This window comes from Ambystoma mexicanum, chromosome 11 (assembly GCF_040938575.1).
Source record: "Ambystoma mexicanum isolate Mex_15411 chromosome 11, UKY_AmexF1_1, whole genome shotgun sequence".
In the NCBI taxonomy this organism is placed as follows: domain Eukaryota; kingdom Metazoa; phylum Chordata; class Amphibia; order Caudata; family Ambystomatidae; genus Ambystoma; species Ambystoma mexicanum.
Window position 1 is genome coordinate 957418336 of NC_090934.1, and position 19931 is coordinate 957438266.

At 45.3% G+C, this 19931-nt stretch overlaps 1 protein-coding gene across 10 annotated transcripts in view; it reads left to right on the top strand.

Moving 5' to 3' along the window:
• PPP6R3 (protein phosphatase 6 regulatory subunit 3) overlaps positions 1-19931 on the top strand; it is a 2530957-nt gene that overhangs the window by 2319057 nt on the left and 191969 nt on the right. For all 10 annotated transcript variants that reach the window (XM_069624114.1, XM_069624109.1, XM_069624112.1 and 7 more), the window contains one exon: positions 6367-6508. In XM_069624114.1, coding sequence (XP_069480215.1) covers positions 6367-6508 — 142 coding nt within the window. The remainder of the gene's footprint in view (positions 1-6366; positions 6509-19931) is intronic.

The window sequence follows — 19931 nt, forward strand, 5'->3', positions numbered from 1 at the left end:
AATCATCCTGGGTACTCATGCCAAACTTAAAAATCTCAACCCCTCATTCAAAGCCTTTACCATAGATGGTAACCTCATCCCTGTGTCAAATAACACTAAAACTCTTGGTATCTACATTGATGCCACCTTATCCTTCTACAAACAAACCAATGCAGTAGCTTCCTCAGCCGCATACACCTGCAAGCTGATCACGGCATGTAGACCGTTCATCTCCACACCCAATTGCATTACTCTTGCTAGAGCACTAGTCCTTTCCAAATTAGACTACTGCAACGCCCTTTACCTGGGCACTAGTCACAAAAACATCAACAAATTGCAAGTAGTCCAAAACAATGCCATTAGGGCTGCCCTCAACATCCCCAAAAAAGCACACATATCCGAGACCAGACGTAAACTACGCTGGCTCTCTGTCGAGCACAGGATAGCTCTTAAATCATTGGCCCTCATACACAAAGTCAGGGCCAACCTCGCCCCAGCATACCTCACAAACCAACTTACACCCCACACCTCCTCAAGACCACTCAGGGCAGCACAAACTAATACCATGACCATACCGCGATTCAAACTTCATAACTCAGGTGGAGCTAGCTTCCCTGTTCAAGCTTCCAAATTATGGAACACTATCCCCGCGCCTTTGCGTGCAGAATCCTCATTCAACCTGTTCAAACATAACACGAGGTGTTGGCTTCACAATTTGGACTCCTCGACAGCCTATCCCCCGGATCCTAGCACGCTACACTGATGCCGGCACACCATGTAATTTATGTATATTGGTATGCACTTGCAACACTATGATTGTACCTTATGTAATTGTAACGTAACCACTGTTGACTGCTTTTATTGTAACTGTAACCAGATCCAACTTACGCGCCCTTATGCCCACGGGCCTGGCTGCGCTTTACAAATAAATAAAATGACAAATGACAAGGAGGAGGGAGCTCTTCCAGAGGTCGCCTCCAGAGGATCTCAAGAACTTCATAAAACATCGAACAAGGCCCAGGGTAGGGCCAATATTTTCCAGCGCACCCCCCAAGGGAGACTCTGTCCCATGGAATCTCCCATGCGGGAGGGACCGGCCAGGTCCTTCTCCCGACACGTGCCCCGAGGCTGCCACAGCTACCGGCCTTCGGGTTGAGGGGTCCCTCGGATCCTCCTGGGCGCCGTGTCGAGGGACGGGAAGGTTCTTGTACCGGTCTACACCCGAGGGGCTGTGCCTTTTTATCGGCACCATGGCCGAGGGGCTACGCCCTCATACCGGCAATACGTCCAAGGGGGCGCCTAAACGCAGCTCTACGGACCTCCGGGTTGAGGGTATTACACCTACAGGGCCGAGGCCCAAGGAGCAGGGTAGGCCTTGTGATCCACACGCAAGAGTCTTGGACGAGGCCGGGCCGAGCAACACGTCGCAGGCACTTAGCAGGCAGCTTGAAAAAATGGCTGCCGCGCCAGAAAGGGGCACCCGTCCGACGCCATTCCACGAATTCGGCGAAGGACGAGTGTCAAGGTGGGACTGGCCTCAACCAGGTATGTGGCCTACAGTCTATCCTTCATTTGCGCAGGGCAAATTTCCTTAGCGTCCACATGGACACGGTAAACACCGGCTCCAGCAGCCCCCCGCTACCCTGTCGGTACTCCCTGCCCCCTCTTTGGCAGTGAGGAGGTGCAGTCAGGCAAGTTCTCCCCGCCATGATAGAGGCACCACAGATGCCTTCATTGGGCCCCCAGTCCCCAGTGCAGCCGCCTCCTCCAGCTCCACAGCCGACTCAGCCTCCGGCTGTGGTCCCTGTACCCCAGCCTCCGGCGCCATCTACCCCTCCTCCACACGATCCTCCAGATCCGCAGGATACGGATGAGGAGGAGGATCCGGACACGCCATCATCAGGCAGGGCCTTCCATGAACATCTTGCTGGCCTGGCGGAGTAGCTGGGCCTCCCCCAAACCGAGGTTGAACAGCCGGCAGAGGATGTTCTGGCTGAAGTCCTCACAAGACGCCCCTCTGCCAACACAGGGATTTCACTGCAAACTGATGTAGTCTCCCTGGCCAAGAAGGGTTAGCTTAAGCCCCACTCGGTCCAGCCGGTCAATCGACGCCTGGACACCAAGTACAGGCAGATGGAGGGGGATACACTCTTGCTCTTGACCCATCCTCAGCCACACTCCTTGGTGATCGCTGCGGCATCACTATACTCCAAACCTCAGTCGTCCTCACCTTCCTCCTCTGCGCCACTGCTAGGCAAGGAGGAGATGATCCTGGAGGCATACGGCAAGAAGATCTACTCCAATTCCTCCTTGCACCTACGTCAGGCCAATGCAGACTGCAACCTATGGACGGGCAAGCCCTTCTGGCCACCCTCTCTGCAGGCCATCATCACCACAGACTCCTCGCTCAAGGGCTGGGGAGCCACCCTGAACGATCTCTCGGTCCACGGCACCTGGACTCGACAGGAGCAGGAATACCACATCAATTGGTTGGAGCTGAATGCTATCTGGCTAGCGCTCAAAGCATTTCTACCACTTCTCAAGGGCAAGGTTGTCCTCATCCAGACAGACAACTCGACCAGCATGTACTACGTTAATAAGCAGGGAGGCACCAGATCCCCTCTTCTGTGCAGACTGGCGATCAGCATGTAGGAATGGGCCTTTGAAAATGAAATTTTCCTCCTGGCAGTCCACCTCCCGGGGGAATCCAACCTAGAAGCGGACAGGCTCAGCAGGCTGGGAGCGGACGATTAAGAGTGGCAGCGAAACAACCTCGTTATTCAGGAGATTTTCAACAAGTGGGCTCGCCCCCAGGTGGATCTCTTTGCCACCTGGCACAACAAGAAGTGCCCCCAGTTCGCATCTTGGCAGGGTCAGGGTCCCGGTTCTCTGTGAGGCGTATTTCACCTCCAATGGACCGGCATGAAGGCCTACGCCTTTCCGGCCACTCTCCTGATCCACAGGGTAATTTGCAAGATCAAGGAGTCGCACAGACTCCTCATCATTCTGATAGCTCCATGGTGGCCGACCAGACCATGGTTTTCGGAGCACCTCAGCCTCTCAGAAGGGCCTCCGATACACCACCTGACGGGCCCAGCACATCTTCGGGCACAGCAGGGGGCATGATCATCCACCCCGCGCCAGGGAAACTAGCCCTCACAGTGTGGTACTTGAGCAAGGAACACTTCGGCACCTTAGCCTCTCACAGGCCAATCTGGAAATCATACACGGTGCCAGGAGCAAAGCCACCAGGGCCCAGTACAAGAGCAAATGGACCAGGTTCTGCCAGTGGGCAGACTCCAAGGGAATTGACCCCTTAGCCTGCAATTTGGACACCATGCTCTCCTTTTCGGGCACCTCGCTCATTTGGACATACAGGTCGACACCTGCCATACATTCCTCGCAGCCATTGGGGCTTACAGGAACTCGGAGGAAGACATCTTTTCCTCCTCCAACCCTATTGTCAAGAAACACCTGACTGGTCTTGCTAGGCTCTACCTGCCCGTCAAGAGACCGCACCCTGTGTGGGACCTTAATATAGTTCTAGGCGGCTTGCGCACAAGCCATTCAAGCCAATGGCATCTGTGGACATTGGGCTGGTCACCATCAAGACGGCCTTGCTAGTCGGTCTTACCTCGGCTCGCAGAGTCAGCGAGATTCAGGTGCTGGAAGCCTCTGAACCATATACCACCTTTCACAGTGACAGGGTATTCATGCAGACGCACCCGGCATTTCTGCCCAAGGTTCCATCTGCATTTTACTTGAACGAGGAAATAGTCCTTTCTACGTTCTTTCCCGATCCCAAGGACAAAGCACAGAGAGTGCTGCACTGCCTGATTGTCAGACGTGCCCTAAAATTCTACTTGGACAGGACCAAAGGCTTCTGCAGGTTGGACACCCTGTTTGTCACTTTCGGCGGCTCGAGACCAGGCTAACAGGCCTCTAAGCCTTCCATATTCTGCTGGATCGTCTCTGCCATCAATGAAGCGTATGAGGGCCAACACAAGCCGCTCCCGGCCAACATGCATGCCCACGCAATCAGGGCTAAGGCAACGGCCATCGCATTCCAGCGTCATGTCCCTTGGCAAGTCATAAACAGGGCGGCCACTTGGGCCTCTCCCTCGGCTTTCTGCAAGCATTACTGTTCGGATGCAGACTCTAGATCTGATGCGACTTTCGGACAGGTGGTTCTCAGGAACCTATTTGCTTAAGGAGGGTCTCCTCTCCACCCTGGGGATACAATCAGTTGCAATCGCCCATACAGTATGGACAAAAGGGGACGGGACGTAAAAGTAATTGAGTTACTCACCGTAGTGACTAACGTACTCTTAGTCCATAGTCCCCTTTCCTCCATACGTCCCACCAACCTCCCCCCCCTAATAATACTGGTGTCATTAGGCAATGTTAAATCTATTGTCAACGCGTCAATGGGGACTGATGTGTGGCGCGGGAGGGCGGTGTCTGGGTAGCGCATGCTCCCTGGGTCGCGCGCCTCTAAATTTAAAGGGGAAGGAGGTTTTTCTGGTGAAAAAGGTTCCGTTTTCCGTCCCTTGGAAGGGATGCCCATACAGTATGACGGAAAGGGGACTATGGACTAAGCGTACGTTAGCCACTACTGTGAGTAACTTATCATTTCTTTAACAAATATAGTCTTGATAATCTAGTTTAAGTTAAACTTGCCTTTGTTTCCAAACCGATTTTCTCTTTTTAACTGCTTTATTTCGCCAAAACCGAATTTTTCACCTTGAAAATCTCATCCAATTCTTTAGCTAGAGTCTCTTACACTTCTAGATTGTCCCTATGATGTGCATCTATTCCCCAGCCTAAAAACTGCCTTCCGATTCTGTTTATTTCACCCTTTTCTTTTTTTTAACCGTTTTTGACATTTAAAACTGAAAAAGGTGAAAATGCAACTTTGACGCAATGATTTTGACTGCAATAGGGTTCTCACTTTCAAGTTGCCTTTTAACTGTCTGCCTTTTGTGATACATTGCTTTATATCTGCTAGTGATATTACATCCCTAATACGGTGATAAAACATATGTACCTAATGATATAACCACACATATAATTGTTTGTCAAAATCCGAGTGTCATTTTAAGCAATTGCAAAGGGTTTTGATTCTGTTTGTTGCCTCATATTCCTGACTCCTTGCTGTTTCTATCTATCCACTCAGAATTCGATTAATTGTGGGTTGAGGGAACATTGCAGGGGGCAACCTTAACTCTGGTGCTATCTATCCTAATTGAAAAAGTGCTCTTATTCATTTGTGCTTTGGATATGTTCTTGTAGAAGTGGGTTTCATTGTAATTATCACCCCATTGCTGATTACTGCCCAATATAAAAATGGTGTGATTTTCTTTCAATTTAAAATAAGTATTGTGTTACCACTCACCGGCCTGGTTCATGGTCCATTGTGACCCGGGGTATTTGTAAAAGGGGGTGTGAGAGGGGTAGGGTATCGGCTCAATTCGAATTTGTAGTAAATAAAGAAAAAGCATTCTAACTGTGCGTTACATCTAAGGCTAAGGGCGAAGGTCCTGGTCCGGTGTGTGACGCCCGATTGGAATCCTTCACAAAGCAAGGAAGAAATAAAATTAAGATTGGCAGTTTATGTACAGGAGCCAGTGGAAAAAAGCATACATATGTTTAATGCCTACATTTTTGCTTAAGACTGACTGGAATTGAATCCATTTACTTATTGACTGTATACTGGGAGGTCCCAATGCGAGTGCAATATTGATTGCAGTTATTCTTTGCAACTTTAGAATAGAGATGGGATGTGGCTAGCCGCATATTTAGGGAGATGATTTATATTCAAGGAAATTACAGGAGATTGGTGAATTATAAAATATTCATCTGCTGGAGGATACTATGCAGGGCAAAATACATCTTTCAGGATTCAAATCTATATCCTAGACGCCCCCGGGTTGAGTGCACTCCTATAAATTTATACATTTTCGCCTTTCATTTGTTTTTTAGTCTGGCTGGTTTAGTTCTGCCCACATAAATTCATGCCCTCAACATTTAACAGGTGTCCGTGTTAACCTTTTGCTAAATGGCTGAAAAAAGGAACATGTGTTGTTGCTCTAACCCAGAATTCCTGGCTGCTCCCTACCTCCTGGCAAATGTTCTAAATGTTCTCCATCAATGCTCTTTCTGTGACGCACACCAAAGTGTGTGTGTGTGTGTGTGTGTGTACCTCAGTGTAGACTAGGCATGCAGGCACTTTCACCCCTGTTGAATGACAACCATGTGGCACAACAATATATATTGTCTTGCATGCCTGTACCAGCTGTGAAAGAAAGTGTATTTATCATAACAAGTTTCTATGTTTAATTTCGTACATGAAACATCTTAATATTGTCAAATGTGTTATGTTCCCAGCATCAGTAACAGTAGCCATGGAAGATGGCGAAGATGAATCTGAAAATGCAGATCAAGTGACGGAGACTGTAATGAATGGCAGTATGAAAGAAACCCTCTGTCTTACTGTAGATGCGAAAACGGAAACTGCAGTTTTTAAAAGGTAATTCAACCATGGCTTAAACCATGAAAACTTGATTCACAACTTCCAGTTAATTTAAAAATCAAACTGAGCATGTGTTCGTTTACTGGCAACTAAGGTGATCACTCTACAAACCCAGGTTATAAGCTTTATGCAATTTCCTGTTTGTTTATTTTATTTACTTTTTTGGCAGTTCTAGTATGTACAAGCCCCTCAGGGCATCAGACCTGCACACTATTGACATGGCGGTCAAAGTCTGAATAGTAGCAGATCTAGCATATGAACTAGTGTGCAATGATTCACAAATTTCGGCAGGATAACCCACTTAATTACAGTGGTCTAAAAGGAGTTAAAATCTGAAAATTATGGTATTTAGGGAATGTGTACAGCTAGGCTGTAGTGGGATAAGAATGATCAAACACTTATTTCACAGTAATACCCTATGGAGTTTGTTGCACATGTGATCTTGTGTTGGTAATAATTAGTGTTTGGGCAATCTAGTTTATCATCTTTTTACACGGCTGAGAATGCTTCTGCCTGTCCATTTTGAGAAGGTTTGTAGGGAGTGCGTCTCTCGCTTTCTCTGTAAAGCTTAATATATTTGTCAGAAGTTGTACTGAATAGGTGGTAAAGGGACAGTATGCCTTGTTGAAGTTGGGGTGCCGTAGCACACAATTGTTTGTTTTTTGGCTATCTCAGTTAATGGCCTGCAGTGTACCCTCATGCAGTATTTTACTTTGTAAACTATCAGAGAGTAGAATCATTAGTGTAGGGGAAACTGGAATTCACCACTGGGCATCATACACCGGACTGTGCTCTCTGACATTATGTCTGCCCTTAGGAACTACATGGGCTTTGGGCTAAAAGGGGATAAAAAGATGGTGTGCATGTGTCTTACATTTTGTCTGAAATACGACATTTGAGTTTCAATTTTCAATGCGTTTCCTCTTATAAGTTAGTGAGGCAAGTAGTATTGTTGCATGAAGGCCAAATTTCTAGTCTGTGAGGACTTGCAAGGGAGCTGGTGCTCTTGAGAGCCACCAAGGTGGGTGTTGTTTCTCTTTCTGAGATGGATTGGTGTATATGTTAAGCCTGACACCATCACTGTATCGTATTTACCTAGAGCAATTTTTGTGACGTTTTTACAGCGCATTAGTAATCATATTTTTTCAATTTATTTCATTTTTAGTAAGTACAAAGCCAAAAAAGAAGAAACACAAACATTGTCATTTCATTTTTCCGAGACCTAACACATTAGTGGATGAACGGTCGTATGTAGAGCAACATATAATTGAGACTGAAGAATATTCTTATTGTAGCAGCAGAACCCAAATTCAGTATAGCTTGATAAGAGTAGTTAATTAGAAGTCTTTAGAAAAATGGAGGGACTCGGAAGTTGAAATCCCTGCTTGTCTTGGGGTACACCTCTCAATCAAGAGAATGAAAATACATTTGTTGAAAAATTTCCAATGAAGTACTTTAAGAATCATTAGATTGTAGCTGACAATATAAGTAAAATGGTCCGGAAGAATATATAGCCCTCAGAGTGAGTCATGTAAGCGAAAAAGCATTCAGCAGCAGAGGTTTATGATGTACGCTCTGAAAATAATTAATCCTCATAATCCATCTTCCTTAATCAAAGGAGGTGAAGCATCAACTAGAAACAAGCTTGCTTGAAAAGATGGGACCCTCCGGTCAAGGATGGCAGTCAGAGAGACTGGAGTTGGAGAGCTCCCATTGTTCCTGAGCTGCACATATTGTCATGGAATATTGCTGGATTGGCAATAAATCTGTGCAGTGACTCCTGGTGTAGCTTTAGGAGCATTTTGTTTGCTTCCAGGAGACATGGACCACTTCTGAGACACATATGCAAGGTCAGACCAAGTGGTGGCCTGCTAGTTTGGGCCGATGCTAGCTTAAACACTCAAATAGAAGCTACTGACATTGATAGATCTGATGTCCAGAAGCTTCATGTTAAGCTTGCAAACAAGGGTGAGATGCTTGTATTGAATACATCGACAATTCTTTGAGATAGGTATGAAAATCCTATACTTAATGGATTCACGTATGGAAGCTTGGTTACAAAAAAACACACTAATCCATGTATTGTAATGGGGATATGAAAATTCATTTTGAGCCTCTTGAAGCAATCACTGGTTGAGGATGAGGCATGGGGGATACAAGAGCTGTCTACCTGTTAGGCAGAATCCTGTGCATTGCCCTTGGGGACCACTACACACAATTAAAACTACAAGTGGTAATATAAGTTCACCTTTTGGTACAAGCCTGTACTACTATGTTAAAGTGGTAGCAGTAGCGGAGCAGCCAGGCTTATCTCAAGAGTATATGAGCAGTAGCAGAGATTACTCAAAGGGACCACAATTACTGTGACTCAAGCAAAAACTGACTCAAGGTTTCAGGTAAAAAATATAAGTACATTTATTTTTAAACCATCTGTAAAACACAACACTTCCATAAATTCAAAACCACACATAAAATACACTACAAACAACCAATTCTCTTGGCACAAAATAACTCAAGGTAAGTACCTTATGTTTTGGCGGACCGGTGTTGTGAAACAAAAGACGTTACCGGGAACACATATGCAATGACTTTCTGGCAGCTCAGTCGTATTAAAGAAACGCGTATCCGCGACAAGAAATGTTACCAGGGCAAAACACACTTAGCACCTGGGCTAACCAGAGAGAGTTGGGGACAGAAATCATAGGCAATACTTTTGTCAAGGCAGACAGAATCAGAGAACACTCGCTGACAGAAGTACCAAAGTCAATAGGCCGGAGCCAGTGTCAAGTGGAACCGGTTCCTTTTGTCGAGGATCACACAGACACTTCAAGATTCAACATTGCCAGGAGTACTTGGTTATTGTCAACAGAGGAAGCAAAAGTTATAAGAGGGAAGGAAGATAAGGGCGAGCCTTGGATGAGGAGAAAAGGGATTCACCCTAGTTCCTCGAAGCAGAACACAGTACCTTATTCAAAGAAGAAGCTGGTGCCACAGCAGTTGTTCCAGGTAGTTTCCTGCAGACCCACGGTTCCTGGTACTTCGGTCGTGGAGACGAGAAGGAGGACGTCTGGAGGGGTCTGCACCACTCAGGGATGAGGCCAGCAGCAGCGACAGTGAATAAAAGGTGCGCTCCTTTAAAACAGGAGGGGCTCTTCAGATGACTATCCGGACCCCTACAGCAGTGTGCAGCGATCTCGACCACGAAGAGGATCCTCTGGCTGTGGAAGATGAGCTGGTTGACTCCACCAGGCTCAAGGGAAGAAGACTCCGGACTGGAGCTTCTCTGGTCGTCGAAGGGTAGATAGCTCAGGACTGCAGCACGGCTTCACTGGGACGGGGTAGTTGCAGCAGCCGTCTTCTTCTCCTCTTCAGTTCCTTGTAGTTCCAGTGGGGACTCTGACTTCCAACTCAAGAGTCCTGCCTTTTATGCGAAAATCCCCCATTCACACAGCCTGGCTGTCATATCATGCAGCAGGGGGGTTGTCCAGCCCGGACAACCACCTCAGCCAATCATGGCAAAGTGCGACTTGGGTTTCCTAGGATACCCTGTGCAGGGGGTGACTACACCCCTCCCTCACATTCAGCCCACCAAGACACCCAGGCGCCCAGAGGAGGGCTTCTTGGCATAAGCCCGCCAAAAGACGGTGAACAAGAAGGCAAACCTGGTTTGCCGTGCACAGTAAAACACAAGAAGGACTTTAATTAAAAGAAATGGCGACTAAACCCAACTGGAGCAAAAAAGAGTATTTGGTCAAACGGGTTTATGTTCGAGGCTAATATAATAGCCTAAAACAATACCACGTTTATATAGTATAATCGTGGTAGAAAAGTTAGGGTAGATACCACTGTCACCAGCCACGTCTAAATGTTAAGAGCAAAACAAAGCTCAGAGAGGCACAGACGACAAAGCGTAGGATTTAACCTTTTCCAGTACTCCATGTAAGATGGGTTGCACTGGGTCTGTAGTTAAAAGTGACTATGTAAAGTTAATGGCAACTTTACCTGTTTCTGGGGGGACAGTAGTCAGCGCCAGAAAAAGGGGTCATTGGGAAGTCTTAGAGACAACCCTGTGTTACTGCACTGCAGGTGCTGTGTAACACACACAAGTTGGGCTCATGGAGTGGTGTGCTCCAGAGTCCAAGATCACACAACAAGTAGAAATGTACATGATAAAACACAGGTATGAGTGGGAAAAAGAGGCACACTCTTACCAAGTGGAAAAAATAAACTCCAGACGTCCAGCAAAGCTGCTGGGGGACTCACTAGGTGAGGGTAATTAGCCATAGAATGAGAATTCTCCCTTACACTACTACCCCCAGACCTAAAAGGCAACATGAGAATGCCCTGGAAATGGCAAGAATTTTGACATCGGTAAATGTCCAGGCGTGCAACTGTAGGTTAGAGGGCGATAAACCAGCTACGCCCACCTTTATCAGTGGGACTCAAACCAGCCATATTGATTATGTGCAGTAAATTTACTTAAATAGCTTCTAATAAAAAAATGTGAGGTTATTTCCAGGGCAGACAGCGATCATTGCCCCCTTGCTTTAAGTATCTAATGCATCCCCGCTGATGTAGGAGCTGTAGGAATGTGCTAATTATCCCAGTGGGTATGGCAAGATGTACCATCTGATGGGAGTGGATATAACAAACCAAAGGTCATAACTAAAATATATAATGTGTCTTTTCCATAAAGGAAAAGGCTAGTCCCAGACGTTGTGGCACAGCTGCACTGCTTCAAGTCCAAAGAACTGATTCTTCAAAAAGAATGGACCAAAGACCTAGTACAATTTTTAGTGGAACACCTATTAAACTCTTCCAAAACGTGGTACATGCCACCATCTTGAGAAAGCAACCTATGAAATGTTTAACATCGTGGCTCCAAAAGAAAAGGGTCAGGTACTGCTAGGGTATCGGACTATCTTCATGCTGGAGGGCACCCAACCTGAATTTTCAACACTGAACGCAGCCCTAGATTCAAACTTTCCCCAGAAGAGCTACACCCACCGTTAGGTCATAAGCAAGGGCCCTGCACCCCGAATGGTCCCAGCAAACATCACTGCAACAATAGAAGGCAGAAGGCATGGGGTCCTCCATGGAATCGAGTGAAAAAATAATCACACTATGGCACAAGCGTAAATTGGTGACCAAAAACAGGACACTCGTGCCTGGGAATGGTAATTCCCGTTCAGTCTATCACCAGTGATCTAGCTTTATAAATGCACTAGCAAACCGAACATTCTGATCACTCCCCTGATTAGGTCTTGCCCTAATGACCTCTCCACAAGTGGCTCAGAAATGCCTAATGATGTATTTTATTTTATGCTGCTTGATGGAAGTTTTATATTCAACAATTTATTTGACAGGTTTGAAATAGAACATGTTCCATATCCTTTATGCTGGCACCCACCCAGATTCGGAGAGGAGGCTCACTAAAACAGAGTATATAATTGAAGGCCACTCAGCTGTACTCAATAATTTGGAGGTAATGCCGGAGCAGAGGGGGGAAGGACTGTTTGATTTCTGAGAGGTGATCATCCCCTTCTCACTTATAGGGATTCAGCGACGTGTCCGGGGGGGGGGGTCCTATGCACATCAAAGGCAGGTATGCTTACTTTTAACACTAATGGTGGGTCTTAAAAGTGCCACTGAACGCCCAAGGCTTGACCTTCCCAATGAAGAGAAAAAGTATCTTTGCCAAAATCCAGGAGCTAGACGATGTCCTTTTGCAGGGAAACCATCTCCTTTTGTCAGATTGACATTCCCTCAAATCAAAGTGGTATTCAGCAGATAAGAAATGTGCGGTTGCTATTTTAGTTAGCAAAAGGGTGGTGTTTAAGAAACTATATGAGATAAGATGACATGGGCAGATTTCTTGCTATTGCTACTCAGTGCAGAGAGAAATTACTCTCAACGTTCTCGATTTATGCCTCAAAACACGCCAAGGGAATTTGGTTGCTAGAATCCTCCCACATATTGCCAAGGCCCATTAGGAACACATTTCTATAAAACAATTTCAAAAAGATCCACATATTAGTCTAGATTCTCTGTTTCTAGTTATTAACTATTCTTGGTACTTAATGATCAAAGTGGGTACTTCACCTCAAGTGGTTCCTCTTAGGGATCGCTGACACAGTTTTGTAATATTAATATTCAACACTTAGGAATAACCTGTGGAGCATATATGTGCAGCACGTTAATATTGGAATCTAACACTCTTATATGGGCTCTTATGTATTTACTTTGTCAGTGTGACCATATTACCTTAATGGTTTCCTTGTTTTTTTTATTCAGAGTGGCATCCCTTCTTCAGTGCATTCACTTTATCTAAGCGTTTAGGTGTCTTCTATTGGTATATTGTCCATGTGGTCTCCTATAAGAGAGGTTTTGTATTTAAAACTAGTAATCTTGTAATATTCTGGATACTAATTATACAGGGAGTGTTCGTATGTTTCTACTTAGTACTCACCCACACGCTGTGGTGTCAATATGGCTGAGAATGTAGAAAAGCCTCTTTTCCTTAATGCAAATACATTTGAACCTATTAATGAAGCGAACACATAAAATGGAAAGCATTCATAAAATGTTATTTCTTCGCTCAAATTCATGAGAATTTCGAGTCCCTAAGTGTCTACTTATGCAATATTTATACTCACCCCCCAGAGGTGGGCGAGGATCTTTTAAACTTCTTGTTTTGATGGCGCTAACTCAGATCGCGTCGTGTTGCAACAGTAACTTGGTTTACATTCACAGTAAGTCACGCGTCCCTTAAGGCAAGCGTACGTGATATGTTTAGTCAAGGAATCGTTTGTAATAAAGTAGATTTTCAATGATATTCTTCTCAATATCTTTTAAGGTATGTTCTTACCTCGTTCGTGTTGCAGTCATAGTGCAGTCTCTCGAACCGAAGCGCGTTCGCTGCGGTCGATCCCTGTTGTAGGTCGTTGCTAGGCAACGCTTCCCTTTACTATTCAACGTGCAAGCGTATGGCGTCTGCACGTTATAATTGCTGGGACCTCTGGGATATAAAGTGCACAAATATTGCAGCTCTCTTCCTAGTTATGTTAATTTAGTCTTCCAAGTGCTCACTAAATTCGTTATTCTGTGTTTAATGATTAACAGTTAGCGCTGAATTTTCTCTTGTCTTTCACAATCTTATTGTTCGATCTACATTCACTTTTCGTAATAATAGATATAACATTAATGACATTCATCGACTTAATTTCGTCAGGTGCTCCATTGTTCTAAGGTCGTTTCTAACAGAGTTGCATAGTCAACTTGCATTAGTACTTTCATTCATAGAAAATATCCACATTCTAATGATATGACATTCTTTTAATTAATGTACAGGCATCTTTAATATATTCAAACATCGGTAGTAATCTTTACCAAAACTACCCTTTTCTTTTTCAGAAATACTGATGTTCACATGTCTGTATGCATGTTAGGGCGTCTAGATGTAATTTAGACATTAATCTTGGATGGATTAGTGTCTCTGATCATTATTGTTCATCCAGTCCCCCTTGCGCTTTTGGATGGGAATATATGCGTTAACAACCCTTCTCTTTACAGTGAGATACCCAATTTATGTCTATTCACTTGTTAAAACATCAGAAATGTCCTTTAGATCATATTCCTCCTGGATGCATAAGGAGGACAGGATGAACAACAATAATGGTGCTAGAACTAGAGCAACATATGTTGTCTGGATCCCCACAGCGGTGGTGGTGGTTCTCTCCAAAAGCACACAAAACAAGACCCCATATGTTATCGACCACACAAGTAGCACTGCAATGCTGGGAATGGGCAATCAGTAAATTCCATATAGCCTCCTTTCCTCTCCCGCTAACCCTGTTAGACTAGCTGGAATTTCCCCCGGGCCAACGAACGTCAGGCTTTAAACTCTGGTGGGAGGGAGGCTTAGAAAGACCAGAGCAACACTTTAAGGCAGGGTATCCGCTCACGTTTGAATGTAAGCAAGCTTTTTCACTCCCGGGCTCCTCAAAATACTCCTATATACAAATGAGACACTGGGCCAGAACAAATCAGGTGAACGAGCTGGAGGCATTGAAACAACATTTTAGGAACTATGTATAGATGCTCCCCCATCCCCCCAATTAGGAAAGTCTCAGCCTTGTATGCAGTTCTAAACACTACTTGACACAAACCCACACATACTTAGATGCTAAAATGGAGGAGGATTTCAACACCCCAATAGATGATCTCTTGTGTACATCATCAGGCAGATAAATCATCAATGTGTGTGCGTGCAGACAGTTGAGAATAGCTACAAGGTATTGATGAGCTGTATCTCGTCCCAACTAGGTTGTATAAAATCCCAACCACCAGTGACAGCTGCTGGAGGTGCAAAAGAGCAAGGTGCTCGCTATTTCACATTTGGTCGGCCTGCAACCTTGTTCAACCATTTTGAAAGGAAGTGCTCTCCCATATAAAGGATAAGCGAAATGAAAATACTGCTAGGCTTACTGGTATCTCTCCTGGATAATGAAACATCAGAGGGCCTATATGAAGTGTTGCATAAAAGCTCTAAACTTGTAATGCACCTGCTGGTAGCAGCAAGGATTACAATAGCCCATACTGGAAAAAGAACAGCATACCAGATACAAGGCATTGGCAGTCACGAAGATGGCATGTAGCGACCATTGACACAATTGTGGCTGCAATGGGGAACAAATGACTAAAGTGTTTAGAAGCCTTCCACCCCTTTATCGGGTCCATACCACGGAATGACCAACCGGCTATACACCACAGGCCATTGGGCCTGATGTTTTTTACCATCCTATAGGGAACTGGGGGAAGCCCGCCTGTAAGAGAGTGCGACCAGAGGGGATATCTGTACTGTATGGTTGCATCTCAATAGGGCATTACGTAATTTCTTACTAAACTGCAAGGACAATTCTGAATGTGATGCTGGAAATGCCTTTTGGAGGGAAGGGCCTCCTAGTCCTTGTCTTACCACTTCTTTGTGTGTGTTTTGTGTATGTTATCTGCCACTGAGGTCCAGCCTGGACCTCTGGCAGTGCAGCCCTCATTTTTCCTTTTAATGAACAACACCCATGGGATACCCTTATGGCACCCATGGTTGGGGATAAACCCTTCTACCCCTTATGTGTTTTTGGGCACCTATGTGTGGCCCACAGGGTAGGGTATGGGGTGGTAGCAGCCACATGCTGACTTGGCACTGGCTCTGAGGGCCTTCCATTTTTGGGACACGATGGCACGATGGCCACTGTAGCCTCTTGGTTTCTGTTGTCTTTACACCTTGTTTCCCAAAGTCCTGGGAAGCCCCGACTCTGTCCCTTTCTTCCTGACTGGCTGTTGGCTGGAAAGACCATACATGGCTCTGGGGCTGCCTCTTGTCAGGATGACTGGAGACTTCCTAGGGGCTGTGAGTACACCTTTGGGGTGTGTCCTGTATGGCGGAGTCTGAAGCCAACTCACATTCTGTTTTGTGGCTGTCTGGTTTTGGTGTGTGTGACACAGTGCCTGGGACAGCCCTGGCTGACTAGAGGGAATGCAGGGTAGTGTGCTGAAAGGCTGGGCACTTACCCCAATCCACATTCTCGCTTATGGGTGTCTGGGTGGAGTGGATGGCCTGAATGCCTGTGAGCCTGATTGGCTGCCTGCCCGCATGAATGTGCTCGTGGGCGATTGGCTGCATGAGCATGTCTCTGCCTAAGTGAATGGGGAATAAATGTGTATAACTAGGGACCTCTCACTTACCAATTTGTTCAGAAGCTGAAGCTGACGTTGAAGCAAGAAGAAGCACTTCCCTGGAGCAAGAAGTCAGCTGCTGCATTTTCTTTAAGTAATCCGTAAGCTGCTGTGTTCTTCCAAGGACTGAGCCAATAGAGGGCCTTGTTAGGCGACCTCTTCCCAAGCTACGATGGACTATTGTGCACCTGCTGCTCTTTATCAGAAGTACCCTGGAAGCATGTCCTGTGTGCCTGCCGTCCTGAGAAGAGGTCTTTGCAAATCCAGAACAGGAGTGTTTGGACGTTGTGAGTCGAAGTCCAGTTGTGATGCCCAGGGTCCAGAGGAGAGTTTGTGACTGCTTGAAGCCAGATTGATGTCTACAGCCCAGACAAGGGGGTACCCTGGCATAGTGCTGCTTGACACACAGGGCTACGAAAGTTCCACTTGAACAAAGAATCGTTCAAGGGACATCCTGACACGACATCTGACCACTTTTTCCCACCATAGAAGATCCCAGTTCGCTGTGTGCAGAGGAATATCCACTGGTGAGTTTCCTGGCACCAAAATGCCAAGAAGACATACAGAGGGTCCAGCTTTGGGGAGGGTCCGTAGTCCAGTGCAGTGGTCAAGTCCAGGTCACCAGAAGCCATTCAAAGGTCCATGTTGCGGGTGCAGCACCGAAGATCCAAAAATCGGTAAACTGCAAAATCCTGAAACTCAACACCTATTTCTGACACTGCATCCGTCGCCACCGAAAGGCATACAAGGTCCCAAGGGGTCTTATCGTCTTCAACCAGGACTTTTTGGAGTACAAAGCAAGTCTCACCTTCGTGGAACATCCACAGCAGGACTACCGTCCCATCAACGGAGACCACCACGAAGACTGAAAGTGCTACCTTTCCGACACTGTCTGGTTCCTCATTTTCTCTTGGCCTCGGCATCCCAGTGACTCCCTCTTGCAAAGGGGTCCATCCTTCATGGGTTCCATCGAAAAAAGCAGAGAAACTCCACCACTTTGCCTGCCAAGGAACCAACAGTACTGTGACGAGCAAGATTGTCTTCCAGCTTCAGGAATCATCCAGAGCTCCCAGATTTGTAGTGGAATCTATAAAAAGAAAGCGGAACATTATTTGGATTGGGCTGTAATAGACAAGATAAAGTACACCTTAACCTTTCCTATACAGGTTACCCAGGTGGGGGGGATCCTCACACAATATTTCTATTTAAGTCTAAAGAAACTGCCTATGTTCTGAAACTAAACTGCCTTTCTTCCTTAACCTATGGAGCAATTCATTGCTTGGTTATTCACATGCTTTTTAAAAACTGTCAGAAGTTGGTGCATTATTTAGGAATCTAAGTATTGTGTGCTACCACATACAGTTTAACTCATATTGCCATTACTTGAATAGAACTGCCCAAGTACAAAGATTATTTATATGTATATATTTTACTGAACCTTATTTAAGTAAATCTTGATGGTAATAAAAGACTGTTATCACGTAACGGTGCATGGACATACTTTCGTGGGGGCTTGGGCAATCACTCTAAGAATCAGCCTGCATCACCTCCTGAGCGCTTCAGTCTTAGTTGCTCATTAATGATACCAAGTGAGAGCCTTGGCTGGGGTCCTCTGAGCCTCTGTTCCAACCGTACAGAGGGCAGAAGTACAGATACCCCCTCCAGTCTTTACACTGTATTTCATGCACAATGTTGTACTTTAGGGTATGTGGATGGATATGGAACACATTTTAATAAGGAATATGTTTACTGACTGAATATTTTCAGTTTTACATTGTTGTGTAAAACGTGTAAAACCCAAACATGTTTTTCTTTTTGTCAATCTATTTGTATTGCATTTTCATAACCAGAAAATACATAATACAAACAACAATATTTGACAATACTGTTAACAATCCAGACATAATGTTTCAACAGCGAAAATCCCTCCAAATCTTTTTTGGGGACAAGTGATTTAGCGCAAATGGGGGACCCCATAGAGAGCTCAACGGAGAGCGCCATGATGATAGTTCTCTAATAGTATTATTGTTCCTCCACAGTGTCCACAGGTATCCAAACGTGGGTATTTATGTGCCTTCCATGGATTGAGTTTGGTTGGTGCACACAAGAAATCGCTAACCTTTGTTGGGAACGTGATGCAGTCTTCCATATATGTCCAGTAGGTTCTCAGATCTTCCAACATATGCTCTAAAATTATCCTAAATCGGGCTGCTTTGTAATAAAGTGGAAATTCGAGAATCCAAACCTTCCTTGCACTTGGAGAGTACCAAGTTCTCACAAGCTATGTGCGCCACCTTTTTCTGCCAGATAAAACCAAAGCACATGTGATCGATCTCTCTAAAAAACTTGTTGGGAAGAATGGTGGGGAGCATTTGGAATAGAAACAGCAACCTTGGGAGCACATTCATCTTTAAAACTGTCATCCTCCCTTTCAAAGAGAAGGTGAGGTCCGAACATCTCCTCAGGTCACGCTGCAGCTCCTCAACAATAGGTTCATAATTGTGCCTGTGTAGGTCATCCAGGTTCCTTGAGATCTTAATTGCAAGGTATGCTATTGCTCCATCCACCAAAGTGAGCCCACATCTGTCTAAACTGGCCACAGATGTGGATCCCCTATTACCTATCGGGAGGATAAATGACATAGAATTAGACCCGCAAAAACACCATACGTTTTCATTACCTTTATCAGTTCTCTGAGAGAGGCCGTTGGGTTCGTAATGGAACACAGTATGTCAACCGCAAATAGCAACACCTTAAATTCCACCCCTTCACAGTCGACACGCTGTATCCCTCGGTTGGCCCTAATCGCAGCCAGGGGTTCAATCACAGGGGCTAAGAGTAGAGGGACAGGGAGTACCCCTGTCTCATCCCCCTATATAAGATGGTGCCCGCTGGAGTCCCTTTCACTGTCCCCCTCGCTGAGGGATCTTGGTAAATTGCCACCACAGTGAAGGCATCATGAAGTAGAGACAGAAAACTTAACAGAGTTAAGGATATAAACTTTTATTAACTAAAAAGGAGGGTTGGAAAATGGCCAAACTTGCCCTATATCTAGGTGGGATTTCCCTATCTAAATAAAACTAATTATAGTCTGTGTCGGGAAGTCCAAGGCAAATGTCTGTCTGTGTCCAAACCTATACTTTCCCTCACGTCGGATTGTATACAATGTGTAGGGATGTCTGCATCAAATGAGAAGTTGTTCAAATAAAAGTTCAGAGCTTCTTCCAGCTCTTGGGTTGAAAAGAGGTTTCCCTTCGCCAAAGTTTAAATAGATCACGTTATCAAAGAGAGGTTCCCTTCCCCAAGCTTTCAAGTCTCTCAATGTTCCAAAATAACAGAATTCCTTGGAATACTTCCCAGTTCTTCTAGTTTAGTTACTTTTCACCAATTTATAAAGTTCAGTTCCTCATTTTCAATTCACATAGGTTTTCCTTGGTTCGATCACAAAGTGGATTATCCTTAGGTGGGTGTATTTGGTCTAGGCACACTTATCTGACTACACAGTCCACCCATTACAGTTCACGAACTGACCCAACTTACTTGTATTTGCTTCATATGTATCGTGCCAATTTCAGCTTTACAATGAGGCTTGACCTATTCTTATTTCACATAGACTTGATTCTTTCTCATAGCTTGCTTTATCACCATTCACTTGTTTTACTAGCTTATTCTTGTAAAGACCAAC